At 37.0% G+C, this 21,816-nt stretch overlaps 1 protein-coding gene across 1 annotated transcript in view; it reads right to left on the reverse strand.

Annotated features, from left to right (window-relative positions):
* The window catches only part of LOC6651957 (glypican-6), a 57,273-nt gene extending 39,475 nt beyond the window's left edge, over positions 1–17,798 (reverse strand). Inside the window, exon 1 of the mRNA XM_002074377.4 lies at positions 16,900–17,798. Coding sequence (XP_002074413.3) covers positions 16,900–17,287 — 388 coding nt within the window. The 5' untranslated portion in view covers positions 17,288–17,798. The remainder of the gene's footprint in view (positions 1–16,899) is intronic.
* Positions 17,799–21,816: the final 4,018 nt, after the last annotated feature.

Here is a 21,816-nt window from a genome sequence, read left to right on the forward strand (position 1 = left end):
GCCATTTCCACTTAAAATATTTGTTGTAACTTAAAATATTTGTTGTAAGTAAATTTATCACTTGTGAGTAAATATCATATTATACATAAGTATGTACAGCTGTGTTCACGAAAATAGCAGTGCAGTAGATGCTAACAAAAATTCAACCATTTTTCAAATATTTCTTTTTATACATTCAGTTTTTTGACTTTGGTTTTGAAAAATGGTATATAGGCATTGTAAAACAGAAAAAATTCCGTTAATTTTACTAATTTTTGGGTTGTTTTTCACATTTTTGTGCTTAACCCCACAAATTTGCCTGTTTACAAAAATAGCAGTGTTTCGTTTAGTTGCGAAAAAAAAGTTTACAAATCTGTCAGTACTCTCGACGAAATTTCATATGAATCTTTCCATTGCAAAGTAGCGTAATAATCTCGGGCCACACGTCCGCAAAGTAGTCTTGTTTTGTGGTGCAGGATCTAAACAGAAGGTACGTCGCCCAGAATATACGGAATACAACCCAAACGACACGTTAAAACGGTTAAGCAATGTGGCATGATTTGGAGGAGCTTTTTCCTAGGCTGGATGTTAGAAACTACAGTTTTAATCTTCCCGAATGAAGAGTGCAGATTACATCCAGGTGTTGGAAAACTGTCTCATCCCATTTTTCAATGAAAATAATAGTAGAGACTGGACTTTCCAGGGAGCAGGGAGACGAAGTCATTGTTTTGTTCCAAGGAAATCCCAGTTATGAACTGGACAGCAGGATCCCCAGACCTCAATCCGATTGAGAATCTCTGGAGCATCTTAGTATGTAAGGTTTCCAGGGAAAATCGGCAGTTTAACACAGTTCAAGAACTGAAAGATGCGATAGACGGGGCTTGGATGGATGTTTGAGCCAGATGTAATTAAAAATTTAGTTTTAAGGATGCCATTAAGGATGTCATTTCTAAAAATGGAAAGCAAATTTTAATTGTTCAATAAAAAAAAAAATTGTTAACTGTTGACATTTGTAGTAAAAAAACGCATTTATTGAAAGTGGCGTTATAATTATGAAACAAGCTCAAAACCCAAATTGCGTAAATAGAAAAGTACCGTTATTCCTATTGATCCCAAAACTGGTGTATGTTGTTGTTGTGCCCCAACAAGTATTTCGGTAGAACATTGTAACATCGAGAATTGTACCGTTAGACCAATATTTGAAATATATGGGTGGCGTTATAATTATGAAACGTACCTTATTGAAAATTTTCCATTCGAATCTGGATATTAATGTGAGAATTTACTATGCTCAATGGCAGCAGAAAAAACACCAGACCTATCTATTCGCAGGACCCGAAATAGGGTGAAACCATCGAATTTTGCCATGTCTTTTTTTTCGACTATCACAGTGTAATTGGTTCAGGACGAAGTATTAAGTCTCAAGAACCAAATGTGACTTGAATTTAAAGTTTCAAATAATTTGGAATCGACAGATTTTAATTCTTAGTTGTCATTGCTATTTTAATGAACAGCTCAAAATACCCTTTTCCAGTATCTTGCTCGTGTCTGAAAATAGGGGACTCTTTGTTCTGTCCAAAATGGTAGTAATTAAAATATGTGTAAATATAGATTACGAATTTAAAAAATATTGGTGCATTTATGGTCTTTTTAATATGATTTAACAATTTTGAAGTCAAAGCTTAGGTGCACTGCTATTTTCGTGAACACAGCTGTATATACATAGGTATCAAAGAACGGCATGGCGTGATGGCACACAAAAATAGCCAAATAATCGTGTCATTCGGCACAACCGACCAACATTATGTACACGAACTCACTGTTGACTTAAATTACCATACACCCATAGGATGAAATGGTATATTAAAGTCGCCAAAACGTATGTTACAGGCTGAATGAAGCATTTCCCCATAAAGTATATATATTCTTGAACAGCATCAACAGCCGAGTCAATCTAGGGTATCTTAAGAGCTATCGGATTGAATATTTTTTTTGGGGCCTTTTATTACCCGGATAAAGTATGAAAATCGTCAGGATCGGACTACTATATCATATAGTTCTAGAAGAAACATTTTTGCAGATATTGGAGTATCCCCATGAAATTTACTACTATGATAGTATTGGATATAAAACCTCAGATCCCAAAATTTGAATCCGATCGGATAAATAGAACACAAGTTACAGTCAACATAAATAGCTGCCGACTACATCATCATCAAATCAACAGAGCACATGCATACACACACAGACACAACGCTACATGAACTGTAGGTGTATGCGTGCCGTGCTTTGCTTAGGGAATGATGGAAGAAGGAAAATTTGTAGTAAAAACAGAAATAATGTTTTGTTTGTGTATTGATGAATTGAGTTGCAGGGAAAGAAATTTCAAAAAGCAAAAATATTATTGCCAATGACTGCAAGGGTATAAAAACTTCGGCACTGCCTAAGTTAGCTTCTTTGATATTTATACCCTTGCACAAAGGGTATATTAATTTTGGTCAAAGGTGAGCAACGCATAGAAGGAAGGAATTCCGACCATATAAAGTATATATATTCTTGATCAGCATGACGAGACGAGTTCAAATAGCCATGTCCGTCCGTCCGTCTGGGTCAACGCAAACTCCTCCTAGACCGTTGGAGCTACAGAGTTGAAATTTTACATGTAGTCTTGTATATACTGCAGGGGTTGTACATATATATCGGATTTAGCCATATCGGACCACTTTTGTAAATAACTTCGTTACTTTTAACGCGATTGCCTTCAAATTAAACATTTGTTAGTTTAATATATCTGTTAATGACTGTGCCGAATTTGATAAAGGTCGGGTAAATATATCATATATGTAGCTCCCATAGGAACGATTGGTGGAAAACAGTGACTTTGTCCAATAACTTCGTTATTTCCTGTGCTAAGATTGTAGGCCATTCTTTCGCAAACTTTAGCCTTTTTAGATAAAACGTTTTTCCACTTTGCTGGCTATATGTAGGTAAGGAAAGAGTTACCAAAAAATTTGCAAGGGTATACAAACTTTGACTCGGTCGAAGTTAGCCCCGGCCCTCTGGTTTTTCCTTGATTTACTTATACGCCCAAATTCTTACTCAATTCACATCACTGAATGAAAATCAGCGTTGAGTGAAAATCAGCGTTGAATGAAAATCAGTTCATGCTGCCGAAGCCACTGAACTCGTTTAGATGCATTACCGTTATGTTTTTGTTTTCACTGTTTCTTTTTGTTTTTGAGAAAGTTTACGACTGTAGGTTGAATTGAGCACAATTAGTGTAATTTTGTCATTTCGTCGCTATGGAGCACATTGGCGGCCCGACAAGGGAAGAAGCTTTGTGTGGAATATTTTAGCAGAGATTTTGAAGGAGGATGGCACTGTTTTACATGGATTTTTGTACTGTCGATCGTGCAGTAATGTCTTAAAATATTCGGCAAAACAGTCGTCTAATTAAACGCGACATAAATGCGGCAAGTCGATAAAAGAAAATTAAGTGTTAAAAACTGTAACGGCGGAGGAAAAAAGCTACAGATGCTTGTGTAGCATAGGTTACTGAAGATTGCCAACCCTTTTCAGCAATCAATGGACTTGGATTTAAAAAACTTGCAAGATTTTTAATCCATATTGGTGCAAATTATGGAGAAGATGTGGACATTGATAACATGCTGTCTGATGCAACAATGTTGTCTCAAACAACACACAAGATCGCGGACGACAAAAAACATCAAATAAAAGGTGAATTAGCCTACAATGGTGGAGCAACTGCTACTATTGATTTGTGGTCTGACAACTCGCTATTTTAAAATATCAAAGAAGCTAACATCGGCAATGCCGAAGTTTATATACCCTTGCAGTCCTTAGCAATAACATTTTTACATTTTGAAATTTCTTTCCCTGAAACCATCAATATTCATACATAAAGAAAACATTATTACTCTCGAATTTTTTCTTCTACTTCTATCATTCCCTAAGCAAAGCACGTCACGCATACACATATAGCTTACGTAGCGTTGCGTCTTTGTGTGTATGTGCTTTGTTGTTTTGATGATGACGTACGTATAAGTCAGCAAGCAGCGCTGCCGGCAGCGCTTGAACCGATTTATATCGACTGTAACTTGTGTTCTATTTATCCCATCAGATGCAAATTATGGGATCTGATGTTTTATATCCAATACTATTACACATTAGTCATTTTCATGGGGATACTCCAATTTTTATGAAAGTGTTTCCTCAAGAGCTATATGATATAATGGTCCGATCCTGAAAATTTTCATACTTGATCTGCTCCAGATAATAAAAAGAACAGAAAAAAATTTCAGTCCGATAGCTCTTAAGATGGCTGAGTAAAACGCATACGCACGGACGGGCAGACTGTCAGAAGGACAGACAGACATGGCTATATCGACTCAGCTTCTCACGCTGATCAAGAATATATTTACTTTATGGGGTCGGAAACGTCTCCTTCTGTGCGTTACAAACATCTGACCAATTTTATAATACCCTCTGCAAGGGTATAAAAAGCAAACTTGCAACATTAACTGAAAACTTCGTTGAAAAACCATTGCCCGGCACGATGGAACTCAAACTTCGCAATGTTTAAGTCCATTGTCGATAATTGGTATAATATTACCGACATTCTAAAAGAGAAGAAGACTGTTGGTTATAAATATATCAACGCTTCAGCAGTTAGTTGAATTAAACAGTGATTTCGAAGTAATATTTAAAAGCTACAACTCTGCAGTTCCCCATCACTATGCTACGTAGTGCCATCAATTAACAAAATGCGGCTTCTGTTTGAGCCATAAGCGTAAGATGCATCTCAAAAGCCACTGTTTTCGACCGATCGTTCCTATGGAAGCTATATGATAGTCACCCGATCTTGATCAAATTTGGCACAGTCGTTTATATGTGTAATAAACTTACCAATATTAAATCACGACAATAGATCCAAAAATAACGAAGTTATTCAGAACCAGAGGGCCGGGGCTAACTTCGACCGAGTCAAAGTTTGTATACCCTTGCAACTTTTTTGGTAACTCTTTCCTTACCTATAGCCATCAAAGTGGAAAAACGTTTAAGCTAAAAAGGCTAATGTTTGCGAAAGAACGGCCTACATAGGAAATAACGGAGATATTGATCAAAGTCACTGTTTTCCACCGATCGTTCCTATGGGAGCTATATGATATAGCTACCCGATCCTTATCAAATTTGGCACAGTCATTAACAGATATATTAAACTAACAAATGTTTAATTTGAAAGCAATCGCATCAAAAGTAACGAAGTTATTCAACAAAGTCACCGTTTTCGAAAGATCCTTCCTATGGTAGTGGTCCGATCCGGCTGAATCCGAGATATACAACCCCTGCAGTATATACATGCAACATTTCAACTCTGTAGCTCTTACGGTCTAGGAGGAGTTTAAATTTCACGACAACAGCTCAGAAAATAACGCAGTTATTGAGAAAAGTCACTGTTCGTGACTTTGGCGTTTGTATGGGAGCTATATGATATAGTGGTCCGATCCGGCTGAACCGAGTATATACAAGCCTACATGCAAAATTTCAACTATGTAGCTCTAACGGTCTAGGAGGAGTTTGCGTTGATCCAGGTTTTTTCATCAAACCTCAAATATTTTCTATTGGGCTCAGATCTGGGCTTGATGATGGCCAGTCTAAGACATTAATGTCATTCACCTGAAGCAAATTTTTGGTGGATTTTGCGGTATGCGAAGCTGCACCATCTTGTTGGAAGGTATATTCCCCACAGTCAGAAAGCTTTGGTATTGATGGAATGAGGAACATTTGCAAAATATCATTGTATTTTTCTGCATTCATAGTGCTATTTATGAAGTGGAGCTCTCCTACACCATTTCCAGACATACATCCCCACACCGTGCGTTGTAATCGTGCAATCTTTGTGATACGCTTCCTGGCTATTGCGTATGACTCTGTTACGGCGATGCGTTTAAACTGCCACAAAAAATGATCTAGTTAGTGATCATAATAGAAATTTAAGTTAAACCCATTAATTAAGAAACATTTGATACTATTCTTTCTTTTCTTTTTGTAATATAACATCAAAAGTGTTCACAATGTACAAACATTTTATTGCATAGCATGCAATCTCGCTCACTCTTATGATATTTGTGTGGTGCTATGTATGCTTATATGGGAGCATCACACTGCAAACTTTAGGTGAGTTCCGCGCCCATTAAACTTTAGCTGATCGGCGCCAAATTTTTTTGAGATTTTTTTTAGACTAAAAATAAAAAAAAATGCCCCGCACGTAAAAAATATTAATATTTTTATTCCCCCATACAACTAAGAACAAATAAAGACATTTCTGTCAATTGGAAAGCTGCAACCTTAGCATTAGTATTGCGATTCGAATTGACGGTGACAGTAGAAGAGAATGTAGTGGAGAATCAACCACAAAAAAGTTGCTGACAATGGGTTTCAATTTTAATGCCAAATAGCCCCAGAATGGGAAAACGAAAAGAAAGGAAAATTGTTTCCTGTTTTTCCGTTTGTGCGGAAGGTATCGGTCGTCTAATAATTTGTTTGTCTCGTTTCCTTTCTGATCTCCTTAGATACCAATTGCATTTTATCAGCTGTTTACACTGTATGTTTTGTGAACAATATGAAGTATTCTATGTGAATAGAAGTTCATTGAAATCTTGTCTTTTGCCTTAACTCATCGTAGCTCAACACACGTCGACTCGACTCGCCGTGATTCTTTTTAGTTTTGCCGACAGTCTGTATCCTGTCTCGCACTCGCGCTCGTGCGCTCTACCTGTTTCAGAGTTGTATCTTTACAGGCACAGAGACTTACATCTTTTGCCGCCATCACCTATCCATCGTCGCTTTGTTTGTTTGGCTAGCTCACTACCACTCATTTCATTCATCGCAAAACAAAAAGGACTTACAATTCCGACATTGCAAAAGTTCGGAAGGCACAAGGCCATCAACCTGCTAGAGAAGGGAACAATCTTATTCTCGGGCAAAAATTTTATGTTTATTTTTGTATGCAGGCCTCGGTAGATGAGTTGTCTAAGTGGCCCAGTCATTTAGTCAACTGAACAACGAGGATCCGGGTTCGAATCCCAGGCTTGTGTATGGATGTAGTTTTCGTCTAAGCCAAAGGCCTAAGTTGCCAGTGCTTATAAAATATAGTTAGGTTGATAGTTTATAACTATATCCTATGCTTTAATCATAATAATAATATTTTTGTAGCATACACTTATAGAGTGGAGCGGTACATTAAAGGCTCCAAAATGTATGTTACAGGCAAAAAGAACTATATATATTATTGATTACCGTCATAATTATTTTTTCATTTTGAACAACGGGCCATAAAAGAGAGCACTAGATGTTTATATTTATACCCTTTCAAAAGGGTATATTAAATTTGGTCAGAATGGTCATAGAAGGAAAATGGTCATAGAAGGAAGCATCTCCGACCATATAAGATATATATATTTTCTTGATCAGGACGACGAGAGTTCATATAGCCAAGTCCGTCCGTAAGTCCGTATGAACACCTAGATCTCTATAAAAGCTAGAGCCACCAAATTTGGATTATAGACTCGATTAGCATGAAAAGTGATCAAGTTTATTTTAAATTTTTGCCACGCCCCCTTCTGCTGCCGCAATTTAAACATAAGTGATTTTTTCAAAGACAATACTAGCTAGAGACACAAAATTTGGTATATACTTGCTTAGTGAAGGCGCAGATTTTGTAGGTGTAAAAATTTCGCCACGCCCTGTTCCACCCTCGTAATTTAAAAAACTCGAGTATCTCGCTTTATTTTCTTTTTTATACCCTTGCAAAAAGGGTCACGAACAGTGACTTTTCTCAATAACTTTGTTATTTTCTGAGCTATTGTCATGAAATTTCATATTGGTGAATTAATTATACATATAAACGACTGTGCCAAATTTGATCAAGATCGGGTGACTATATCATATAGCTCCCATAGGAACGATCTTTCGAAAACAGTGACTTTTGTCAATAACTTCGTTACTTTACGCTTTTAAATTAAACATTTGTTAGTTTAATATATCTGTTAATGACTGTGCTGAATTTGATAAAGATCGGGTTACTATATCATATAGCTCCCATAGGAACGATCGGTGGAAAACAGTGACTTTGATCAATATCTTTCCTATGCTAAGATTGTAGGCCGTTCTTTCGCAAACTTTAGCCTTTTTAGAAAAAACGTTTTTCCATTTTGATGGCTATAGGTAAGGAAAGAGTTACCAAAAAAGTTGCAAGGGTATACAAACTTTGACGCGGTCGAAGTTAGCCCCGGCCCTCTGGTTATACAATAAAATTTGTCATACCTAAATTTAATATTAATGTCCAGAAAGTTTGATCAAAATCGGACAAAAAATAGCCAATACTTAAATTTGATACCTTAATGTAGAAATAGATTGGAGAAAACGTATACGTTGTACATTTCATTATCTTATTTAGTTTAAATTCGTCGTTTTAATTAATTATTTGCATTATGGATATTTCTTTCTTATTTTGGCTTTCATTCTAAGCTCAAATAAAAATGTAGCTGCATGTCGTGTGGAAAAATGTTGTGTGAGTGACATCGCGTGAGTGATTCATTTGATCAAAATTTCCGAAACATACTTTTTGTGCCCGGAGATGCTTTTTAGTGCGAAAATGTTTACAAAAATCCAGAGCATTTATGTACATACATATATCAAAAAATGCTTTGGTTCACTGCTCACACCGGTCGATAAAGGTCTCCAGATTCGAATTTATATATTTCATTAATACCGTTATGAGGCGCGTGTTTTGAGGTCATTAAGAGGCAGCAAAAAAAAAGAAGGCGAGTGCTTAAAATGTAATGATAATGTAATGTTCCCGTTTTTGGAGTGCCGGCATCAGTGATGCCTGGTGAATGCCATGTTCAAGCGACTTACCTTAAATGCTTGGCCTGAATTGTGGCCCAGTACAATCTTCTGATTTTTTTTTTCACTTGCAACCGTCTGAGATTTTGGTAAGTGAAATCAGGACTATCAGGACAAATGGGTACAGAAAGTGAAGAGACCCCTTCGTCTTTTAATTTTATCGTGATAGGAGAACAATAATCATAAATTTTTTCAAACACACACACATCCAAAAATCCCATCATAAAATAAACAAAATAATATGATTGTTTAGAAATTAAAATGTAAGACCATAAAATTTGGGAATCAATCGATCGATACGTCAATGAATCGGTATTATGCCCAACCTTTGACTAGCACATTAAATTCATATAAAATACAAAACAAGATTTTAAAAATTAATTTATTTCAAATATGTACAAAGAATGTCAAGAGAGCGAGTCAGAGGCAATAAATCTGTGGATTTATGGACCAAAAAGCTACCGGAACCCCGTCTTTCCTTCAGCGACATCCACACACTAGCTTAAACCTAAACTTCAACCTCAATAATCAAAATAAAATAAAAAAAAAAGAAAACAATTTTGACAAGCGCAAGGTAAGAGAGAAAAAACAAAACAAAAACCAGAGGGTCGGGGCTAACTTTGATCGCGTCAATGTTTGTATACCCTTGCAACTTTTATGGTAACTCTTTCCCTACCTATAGCCATAAAAATGGCGTTCAAGCTAAAAAGGTTAATGTTTGCGAAAGAACGGCCTACAATCTTAGCATAGGAAAAAACTAACAATAAGATATTGATCAAAGTCACGGTTTTCCACCGATCGTTCCTATGGGAGCTATATGATATAGTAACCCGATCTTTATCAAATTCGGCACAGTCATTAACAGATATATTAAACTAACAAATGTTTAATTTGAAAGCAATCGCGTCAAAAGTAACCAAGTTATTGACATAAGTCACTGTTTTCGAAAGATCGTTCCTATGGGAGCTATATGATATAGTCACCCGATCATGATCAAAGCACAGTCGTTTATATGTGTAATTCACTCAACAAATATTAAATATCATGACAATAGCTCAGAAAATAACGAAGTTATTAAGAAAAGTCACTGTTCGTGACTTGCCATTTGTATGGGAGCTATACGATATAGTGATCCGATCCGGCTGAATCCGATATATACAACGCCTGCAGTATATACAAGCTTACATGCAAAATTTCAGCTCTGTAGCTCCAACGGTCTAGGAGGAGTTTGCGTTGATCCAGACGGACGGACGGACGGACGGACATGGCTATTTGAACTCGTCTCGTCGTGCTGATCAAGAATATATATACTTTATATGGTTGGAGATGCTTCCTTCTATGCGTTGCACACTTCTGACCAAAATTAATATACCCATTTTGCACGACTATGCCAAATTTGATCAAGATCGGGTGACTATATCATATAGCTCCCATAGGAACGATGGGAGCGGGGCGGAACAGGAAGTGGAATTTGTACACGTACAAAATCTGCGCCTTTACTAAGCAAATATACATACCAAATGTTGTGTCTCTAGCTAGAATAGTTTTTGAAATCACTTTTGTTTAAATTGTGGGGGAGCAACGGCGTGTGGCAAAAATTTGAAATAAACTTGATCACTTTACATACTACACGAGCCTACACACCAAATTTGGTGGCTCTATGTATAGTCCCCAAGATCTAGGTGTTCATTCGGACAGACGAACAAGGCTAGATTGACTCGGGGTCCGGGTTTATGGGGTCGGAAATGCTTCCTTCTGTTGCATTCATTTTGGCGACTTTAATATACCATTTCACCTTATGGGTGTATGGTATAAAAAGCGAGCTCAACTGACGCTATCGATGAGCAGCGATATTTGAAACTACAGTGCTTAACACAATGATAAGACACATTAAAAATTTGTTTTGTTTTTCTAGCTAAACAGTTATTTTTAAGAATTTAGCGAAAAGCAATATACCGAATGAAAGATCAAAGCAACAGCTTTGGAAAAGTACCGTTGGTTTTTATTCCCAGCATCTGCCTGCAATGTACCTTTACTTTTCCAGAAATATGTATGATATTTGCTTGCTTGCAAGCGTATCACAATTATAAGACACATTACAAAAACTGAAGTGAAAGAGATAGGATAGACTTTTTGTTGGTGTTTATTATTGATTTACCTCTAGAATTTTTATTTAAAACAAAATGGGGCGATCTACACTGCTTTGTCCTGAAGAAAAGGGCTCTATTTTAGCATTTTCCAAGTCAGGTTGGACTATTGCCCGAATTTCCCGTGAAATTGGCCGTAGTCGAACCGCAATCGCCAATTTTTTTAAAAATCCGGAAAGTTACGGTAAAAGGCGGAGTACAGGTCGAATGCCGATTCTTGGTGACCGTGAAAAACGGTACATTCTTAATAAAGCAAGCAACTCGACAATATCATGTGCCCAACTTGCTTCGATTTCCGGCAAGAAAGTGTCGGCAATGACTGTTTGGCGCACTTTAAATAAATCAAAAAATATTGTACGAGGTGTGCTTAAGAAGATACCCCATTTGACTTCACGACAATGCAGTTTACAAGCTCAAGGATGAATAGTTCCGACTACATCCAAGTACTAGAGAGTAGCCTGCTGCCATTTTTAACAAAGGCGTTTTTGCAAGACTGTTCGGTCAATTTAATGGACTGGCCAGCATGCTCTCCGGATCTAAATCCAATTGAGAACATTTGGGGTATTTTAGCAAGACGTGTTTATAAAGAAAACTAGGTTTACGGCAACATAACCGACCTTAAGGAAGCAATTATCAGAGAATGGGGTCTTCTAGAGGATCAGTTATTAAAAACTCTTTCGGATTCGATGAAAAAGCGTATTTTTGAAGTCGGAAGAGCGCAGGGAAATGCAATTAATTATTAATTTAAAAAATATTAAGGAAATTTCTACTTGTTTTTTATTTTTAAGCTTAAATTGAAATATGTCTTATAATTTTGATATGGTTGATAACCCTATTTTTTTTGTTTTCTTAAAAAAAATATATATATATGAAAAATATTATTGAAAAATGACATTAATCTTATTCGCATTCTAATTTTGAATATATTTCTAAAAAAAAATTTTGATAAACTAAAGTGTTTTAGAAAATATGTGTGAAAAACGACGTGTCTTATCATTATGATAAGCACTGTAGTTTTGTGCCCCTACACAAATATTTCTGGACTTTAGCTACATTTTGATTTTTTTGTTCATTTTGCCTTTAAGCATGACGAATGTTAAATTGCCGCATAAATCAGTATCTTCAAGGAGAACGCCTCCCATCCCATAGCATTCCTTTTTCATTTCTATTGACTCCTTTTCTCTTCTCTCTTTCGCTGTTTAACGGTGCTTTTGTTGTTTTCTTAATTGGGTCATATGGCAAGATTTGTTAATTTACGCCAACTATACATTGATGGCATGTTTACAGATAAGCACAAGTTCCATGGCATTACACTGACCTCTATTTTCGTCTGTCCTTCTCTCTCTCTTTTTCTCTCTTTCACAAACTTGGGTTGTAATTAATGTCAGGCTAAGTGCGTGCCTAAAACTTTTAGGCTAAAAGATTTAATGATCTTTTAAAAAAAACCTCGACAAAATACTATTCCTACCCGGATCCCAACTCCAGACCTCGACACCGACACCGACTCAACATCAAAGGTCGCTCTAGCCTTAAGCCTGATCTTTACAACTACATCTACAACTGAAATGCAATTGCCTGCTTTCTGGGCTTTGCATTTAATTTTCTTTGCTAATTGTTTAGTGTTTCCTAATGCTTACAGTTGGTATTTCATGCAAAAATTCTTTACCACTTAACCCTGGGACCCAAAATCTGTCAAATAATGGTTTAGGGATTACTTCAGCTCGACTGGACAGCATTAAAATTGATCGCTGATCGCTTTAATACTTCCTTTTGTATTTTTTACTATTGTAATTGTAATTGTATCGCACATAATTTGGTTTGAGTCTCAAGTTGGCCTATAACATACCGTTAACCGCTCACCCTATCCCAGCACTTCTTTTGCACATTTTACGTAGTTGTATAATCATTAGCATCTTAGGAGAAGCTTTGGGGTTGGAGTTGGGGAGTCGAAATTATAACTTGTATGTTCTGGGTACTTTGTTGTTGTTGGTACTTTGTATGTTTGCACGATTTAATGCTTCATTTGCCAACGAGACGAAGGAGGAGAAGTACTTTTCGGTTTAGGCCAAAGTGAAGGAGAGGAAGGAAACGCCTTAAGCAGTCTTTAACTGCTTAATTATGTTGTGTATGTGGTGTTTGAAATCGTAATAGATATGTACACTAAAATGTAATTGTTATTCAGTATAGGATTTGTTGTTTTTCATTGCGTAATCTCCAATCAGAGCGTGAGAAAATGTTAAAATGAAAACAATTTGATATGCGTTCGGAACTTTAACAAAACATGCTCGAAAAAGTGTTAAAGGCAGACAAAACTCCTAAAAATGGTTAAGCGAAACCACAAGAGAAAGAAACCCTTGGTCCAGTGGTTGTCTTCGTCTATCTCTTCTCTCCATGCTCCTGTTACAGCAAGCATGACGACTCTTGCCGTATATGTATGCCCCTTATGTATGAAAGGCACTGCTTCAACTTGGTCAGGAATTGGAATGCTGCCGCAACTTACCAAGCTACAACAACATGAGAGAACTTGTTTAAGGAGCCAAACACAAAATGTTTCACGATGCACCATGGTACCAGGCTACCAGAGTCAGAGACCAGAAGAGGGACGGATGAAGGGAGAAACAGAGAAAGACCACACAGGGGCACCATCGTCAATATGGACAAGAGAAAAAAGTTGCCATGCTTGACCTTTTTTTCTTCTTTCATTTGAATGAGTCGAGCGGGCCCTTGAGAAACGAGTAGGAGAAGGGAAGGAGAAGGACCAGATAAATATTCTAGTCGTAAGTACGACGACGGCGTCTCTACCTAGTTTTTCGGATGCTCGTCACTTGCACAATACTGGTAATTAATTGATATCCCTTCAAATCAGTGCAAGGTCGCTTTAGTTTCGTTTCAGTTCGGTTTGTTTCGGTTTCAGTTTCGATATCTCTATATCCAGCGTTTAGATTCCTAAGTCTGGACTGTCGGCACAATTCATTTGTAAGCATTTCGCTGATGCTTGCTTTGTTTGTTTAAATGTGAGCTATTTCATACTCCAATCGTTTGTTGTTCTCTTTATAAATATTTGAGTTAGCAATCAAATGTGCAAAGATTGCGAAATCCATCGGAGTGTAAAGTGTCTCTAGAGATGAAATGAAAATAAGAGATTTCATAAAATTTAACAAAGCAAGAAAAAGGTCCAACTAAAATACAAAGAAGAAGAGAGGAAAGGGAAAAGAAGAGGTTCATGTACTTTTGGTTACTGGAAAATGATTAATAAGCATATGGTTTGCCTTGCTCTGGGTAAACTAGAGTTGTATGAACTAAACTGGATCAAAAACCACGTTTGGCGATAAAAAAAAAACTGAGCTGATTCATCGACTTTATTAGTGGTATTAGTGCATTGCTTACATTGTGCATGCAATTTTCATTGGGTCCAATGGCTGCCTTCCTCATGCCAATATATATAGATGATTTTGCTCAACAGGAAGTGCATCTTTAATGAAGCGTCTAAACTGTCAGTTGTTGTTGTTTTCTTTTGCATGGCCGAATGAAGACATTTTGGGCATTATTTAATGCTTTATAGCCTTAAAGTATAACTAAAAATGCATACATACTTACTTTTTGTGTATTTGTATGTATATATGTTGAGTAAATCGCAGAAAATGAAAGATGATCAATGATTCATATTTATCCTGCCCTCCAACGAGTCTCAATTGATGACAAAATAAAGCGAAAACGAATAACAATGCCACGCGAATCAACTTGAAAACGGAAAAGAAAAACCCTATATCTGTCTCTTTCTCTTTCTAACCGAAAAGAGTACAACCTGAAGTCGGCATGTCTATGCAGACCATTATCAAGGTAGATTGGTATCCTAAATGGCGCATACCTTGACTACTTGTTGATATTCCCCCTCTTTCAACCAGCCCCCAACAGACACACACATACACAAATATAAAGGTATATATACATATACACATACACCTCTATTGGAAGTCCACCCAAAAAAAAAAAAAAACAGGAGTTCACGCGAACTTTGGACTAGCCGAAGTTTGTATACCCTAGGTTGTAACATTGTTGTAATGTGAAAAACCATAAAATTGGTAACATCATAACATATCATATGATACTGGTAATTAACCAGTTTTGGTAATGAGTGTCCGTTTGCTTTGAATTCGATATATGCAGTGCTTTTTATAAATAGAATTCTAAATGAAAAATGTTAAATACATCTGACCCAAAAAAAAATTGATACGCTTTTCGCAAGGGTATTAAAAGCGAAAAAAATTTCTCAAGGTACTAGTGTCCATTTGCCAATCCACTAGTCCAGTCCAGTCCAAAGAAGAAGCAGTAGGCGAATAAATCTTGAGAACTTCTTTTGGGAACACAAGAACCGTAATAAAAACTATAATGTAAGGTGCCATCTAAAGGTTTTCTAAGATCCGGGACATATGTAATATCAAATTTACCTCTTTATAAAAGGTATAAACTCTTTTTAAAACATATTTCAGAGGTACAGGACAGTCTGAGAAAAAAAGAAAGAACTGATTTCGAGAAGAATGTTGTCACACCGCTTTTGCACACACATACACACACGCACACAGACACAGAGGACACTGCTCGGCACTCGAAGTGGAAGTGGAAGTGCCTTGTGCTTGGTTTTAGGTTAATTTGTATAAAGTCCGAATTAAAAACGCTTAATTGACATAAGTTGCGAAAGATCTTTTTCTCTTTCTCCCCTAACCCTATTTATCTCGCTCTCTCTTACTTTCTATAACATTCTCGACCCCTTCCATTTCTTTATGTTTCTTGCCCTTAGTCTTTTGTTTGATTTGTTGACCAGGTAAAATGCTTCAGCCTCTGCTTTTTTTCTTATTCGTACTGCCGACCCCTTGTTGTTGCCCTTTCCCTTTTCCTTTACCTGAGTCTTTGCTTTTGTTTATTTTTGGTTTTCAATGTAGCTTGATTGGTTATTTTTCGCCCTCCTCTCCTTCTTTACTCTTCTTTATCTTTTGGGTAAATGCACTGTTCGTTCATAATTTCAGTTAAAATGCATGGTGGACATGGACAGACTCATGGAGTGGTAGTGTGGAATATGATGGGAAGCAAAGGGAAGAGGAGATAGTTGAAACAGGTAAACTCACTACCACACCAAATCTCCGGGTCAGTTCTCAATTCATGTTGTCTTTAATATTAATCAAGGTGTCATTGAAATCGTTTAAATTATGCAGTTCAGGATTTTATTCTCTATCTGTCGGCATTTCGTTTCTTTCTCCCTCGCCTTTCCTTCTGTTTCTGTCTGTCTTTCTTGGTCTCTTTTTATGTGTGTCCATTAAGGTGAGTCATAAATTGTACGCGTCTTCTTCTTCTTCAACTCTTCCTCCTTCTTCTTGGTTTTGCCTACCTCCATTCGTTCGTTCGCTAATGCCTTCTTTAGTCGTCTGATAAGCGGCAGCATTTGATTAAATTTCGCATAGAGGCTGCTGCTGTACTGATAAAAGCTGTTTCACTTATCAAAGTAAAAATATTGGTAAGGCCCATAGCATCCAATGCACTGGACCGTCTGGTGCCAAAAGGCAAAATAGAAAATGCCTACACGAAAAGTTAACTTCCATGCATTCAAAACATTTCAAGAGCAGTAAAAGAAATGTGCAATTTTGCACAATAACAAACAAAGGAAAACACGAATTTTTAAATACGGCAATAGTTGCTTGGTAATTCCAATTAACACTTTCCCTATAACACTTTCTGGGATATAAAAGTATGGTGAGTAGGTATACATTTGATAGTAGAAATTCCATCATCGAATACCATCCGTGGCAGATCATCGATTAATGTGAAAGATGTTAGATTATTTACAACTTACCATTACTGGGCCTTTGTGGTATTTCATTGGCATTGATGCCTCTGGCCTGAAAGATTTGGGTCACAGCACTACAATTGGGGCTGAATTGCTCCAGTATGGACGGACCGGCACCTAATCCTGGTACGGGATTTGGATTGGGATGGGGTGCAGCCAACGCCGCAACTTGTGGCGGTGTTCTGGAAGAGCTGCCAAGACTGGCATCTTCTGCCAGCGTTGTGCTGGGTAGAATTAGTAGTAGGGTGAGAAAGAGTCCCAAAAATATCACATTTGTAGTTCTACAGCGAGGAATAAATAGAGTTCCTGGCTTTTCCGGCAACATGTTGCTGTTGCAATTGTGAATGCCGCTTCTTCTGCTGCCGGCGCTTCTGCTTGGTTGATAAATCAACATTTTCTGTTTCACGAAATTATGATTACCTTTCCTAGCGGCTTTTCACGGCGCTGAAGCAAACAGAGAGGTATTAGTGAGGTTAGGGGGAGGAGGGGAGGCAGCAACACAAAGATGAACAGATAAAAAGCGGCACCAGCTATTTTTGTTGTTGTTATTAACGGCGTTATTGTTGTTGCTGTTGCTGCTACTTGACTATTAAATTCATTTATTTTGGTATTATTTTGTGAATTTATTCCTGTTTCCTTGCGAGAGACACCCGCACACACTTGCACAAGCTATTGCATTTTGTTGTCTTTACCGGTACTTGCCGCTGCTTTGTACTGGTTGTTCATTACAATGCATTTTTACGACTCTTTGGTTTTTGTATATATGGGCGTCAAAAATAAAAAAAAAATAACAAAAAGCAGCACACACGAACAGCCACACAAACGACCAAAAACCACGTAAAAAAAAACCAGATCAACGCAACTCGCCCAGCACATCCACTCACGTTCGTCTCTTTCCTTATACTGCAGATGGGAGACCATCGATAGCATCTATGGAATTGCTATATATCGACTTTGTTTTAATCGCTCGACCCTTAGTTCCAGACACACGAAACCTCTGTTAAAATACGGGATCAAATACAGGGTTCTGTTAAACTGCTTGGCAACATCGAATTTGTTACTTCTTGCTAGCGATGGAAGCTTCATCGATGTCTTCGATTTCATTGATGGTTTGCCATCTATAGCAAAACTTGCTTGATGTCGCCAATCTCGTCATATATTTTGGCAAATATTTACTTAAGTCACTCGGGCCCAAAACACGCTTAAACTACATAAATTTGGTATCAAACGAAAAAGAAAAATTCCACAAGTACGACCTCGCCTTGGCGATTTATTATGTAGTTTTTGTGGGTAAATATTTACTTAAGTTACTCGGGCCCAAAACGCGCTTAAATTACATAAATTTGGTATCAAACGAAAGAGAAAAATTCCACGAGCACGACCTCAGGTGCGCCTTGGCGATTTATTATGTAGTATTTGTGTAATTAACAAAAGAAAAATTATGTTTTTAGCGGGACTATAGCTAAAAGTAGATATTTCCGGCTAAAAGAAGTTGTCAAATTTTGAGATAGTGTTGCCAGATGCCAAATTTCGGATACTCGAAAACGCGGGCTTTTTGAAACTTTTTTTCGCACTATTCTCAACAAACGAAAATATTGTTGAGTTTACATTATTTCTGCCAGAGCAGTCGAGTATTCCCTAATTTAATAATTCAGAGTAAATTATTTGGCTGCCAGGGCGGTTGAAAAGTAGGTGAAGCAGTTTGAGTATCACTATGAAATTTACTCATGTGATTGTATTGGATATAGAACATCAGATCCCAATATTTAAATCTCATTCGATAAATAAAAGACAAGTTACAGTCAATATAAATCGGCTCTGCTCAAGCGCTGCCGGCAGCCAGTGCTGCCAATTTAGCTATTTTCCCACTAGATCTAGTGGGTTGCAACAAGGAAATGCGGTATAAATTGTGAAATAGCGGCTAGCGGGAATTATAGCTATTTTTCAAGAAAAACTAGCTTTTCTTTATATTTTGAAACATCCAGTAACTTCTTGTATTTTTATGCTCTATGATGCCACATTTTCATACAAATAGTATTTTTTCATTTGAGTGGCAATAAAACATCAATAAGCGAAACGAGTATTGAGTCTTATCGTTTTCTGTGAAGTTTACTAATTGTTTCACAGTTTTTAAAGCGCGAGCAAAAGTTGAAAATGCGAAAAATTAACAATCAAAAACCGCGTGGTATATGTATGCAAGACCCTGCATTTAAAGATTGGCTGACTTTAAATGCAGCTGATGCGGGCAAATGTTATTGCAAATCCAGCATTAATGCCAAGCTTTCAGACTTCCATGCACATGCCAAGACTGCTAAACACAAGTCAACTTCAGCGGCTTTTGCACAGCCTAACAAACTACCATTTATTTCTTCAATCTCATTGAAAACTTGCGTTCACTTGACATGGTCGAACGCAGAGGGTTTTTAGTCAAATGAATATTGTCAAAACGAAGCAAAGAAATAGTACGGCTAATACAACTTTGAACGTCATTTTACATATAAGGAAAAGCTTTTGTAAAACTAATACTTTACAAAATTGTTAATTACAAGAAAAATGCTGCCACGATTACAAACTACCAGCATCATGTGAGAGAGAGATAGGGAAAGAGGGGAAAGTCATTGATGAAATCATCCAAACTATTGAAAAAAACCAAAAAAAAAAACAAATATTTTCTTTTTTTTAGCTACGAAGAAATATTTCTAGCTATTTATAGCTTTTTCCAAAGGCTGATTTAGCGTTTTGATACAACGAAATGTTGGCAGCACTGCCGGCAGCGCTGCTTTCTGCCCGCTACGTAAACTCTATGTGTATGTGTGTCGTGGTTTGCTTACGGAATGAGGGAAGAAGAAAAAACTGAATGTGCGTAAAGTTAGCCACACTGTTAATGCCGAGTTATCCACAACCCTCTGTTAACCCACTGTTAAGTTTTTTGCATTTTTGATTTTCAATTTTTCAGCTATTTAGTAACTATTTTAAATGAAATAAAGTTTAATATGCTAAAAAATATATCAATCTATTGTTTTCATTCACTTTTGGAGGATTTTGAGCATTCTATATATTTACAATTTGTCTATGAAAATGGGCATTTTACGTATTCGTTCAGCACAGCTCCAAAGGCACAGCTCAATGACAATGAAATGCCAGAATTTTCCCCAATTATTCATTATAATCCCCAAGAAATTTCAATGAAAACGTGTGAACGGTTTTTAGGAAATTTCATTTTTGTTGACCACCCATGTTTTTCCCCATACAAAATATGCCAGAAATATGCGCCGACTTTGGCGAGAATGCACACTTTTCCAAGAACACAGCTCAATGGACATTGAATGCCAGAATGATCAATGGACTTTCAGAAATATGTGCATAGAATTTTATTCAGAACGTGTGAAAGGTTTTCGAGAAATATGCATAAAGGTAAGGATATATATTTGTTCAGCAAAGGCAGGTTGCCGTTCAGTTTTGAATTTCGCCTTTCCATAGGGTGGAATAGGGGGTATCAGGCACATATGGTGCCGATGAAATATTGGGTTTTGCACTGTGGTACACGTGTGGTAATAAAAACATTTTGATTTTTTCTTATTGTAATTGTGCCTGATACCCCCTATTCCACCCTATGGAAAGGCGAAATTCAAAACTGTACGGCAACCTGCCTTTGCTGAACAAATATATACCCTTACCTTTATGCATATTTCTCGAAAACCTTTCACACGTTCTGAATAAAATTCTATGCACATATTTCTGAAAGTCCATTGATCATTCTGGCATTCAATGTCCATTGAGCTGTGTTCTTGGAAAAGTGTGCATTCTCGCCAAAGTCGGCGCATATTTCTGGCATATTTTGTATGGCGATATAATAAGAGGGAAGAAGAAGAGAGCTGAGCGGCGAATATCAAATTGAGCCGCGAGTCTCAAAATGAGCCGCGAGTCTCAAAATGAGCCGCGAGTCTCAAAATGAGCCGCGAGTCTCAAATGAGCCGCGAGCATGAAAACAGAGCGGCGAATTGCCATTGCTGAAGCGAAATTTATTTCTTCGAGGCGCCTATATATTTATGCATATTTCTCGAAAACCTTTCACACATTCCCAATAAAATTCTATGCACATATTCCTTAAAGTCCATTGATCATTCTGGCATTCAATGTCCATTGAGCTGTGTTCTTGGAAAAGTGTGCATTCTCGCCAAAGTCGGCGCAATTTTTGACATATTTTGTATGGGATATAAAAAGGGGAAGAAGAAGAAAATTGAGGCGAATTGGCTTTGCACAAAAAATATTTATTTCATTGAGGTACCCATATATTTTTACATATTTCTTGAAAACCTTTCACACATTCTGAATAAAATTCTATGCACATATTCCTGAAAGTCCACTGATCATTCTGGCATTCAATGTCCATTGAGCTGTGTTCTTGGAAAAGTGTGCATTCCCGCCAAAGTCGGCGCATATTTCTGGCATATTTTGTATGGGGAAAAACATGGGTGGTCAACAAAAATGCAATTTTCTCGAAAACCGTTCACACGTTTTCATTGAAATTTCTTGGGGATTATAATGAATAATTGGGGAAAATTCTGGCATTTCATTGTCATTGAGCTGTGCCTTTGGAGCTGTGCTGAACGAATACGTAAAATGCCCATTTTCATGGACAAATTGTAAATATATAGAATGCTCAAAATCCTCCAAAAGTGAATAAAAACAATAGATTGATATATTTTTTAGCATATTAAACTTTATTTCATTTAAAATAGTTACTAAATAGCTGAAAAATTGAAAATCAAAAATGCAAAAAACTTAACAGTGGGTTAACAGAGGGTTGTGGATAACTCGGCATTAACAGTGTGGCTAACTTTACGCACATCGTAAAAAATGAAATGTCCGTCAAGTTACCGACACTGTTAAACTCGAGTTAGCGACGGTCCTCTGTTAACC

Source organism: Drosophila willistoni, assembly GCF_018902025.1.
Source record: "Drosophila willistoni isolate 14030-0811.24 chromosome XR unlocalized genomic scaffold, UCI_dwil_1.1 Seg106, whole genome shotgun sequence".
Taxonomy (NCBI): domain Eukaryota; kingdom Metazoa; phylum Arthropoda; class Insecta; order Diptera; family Drosophilidae; genus Drosophila; species Drosophila willistoni.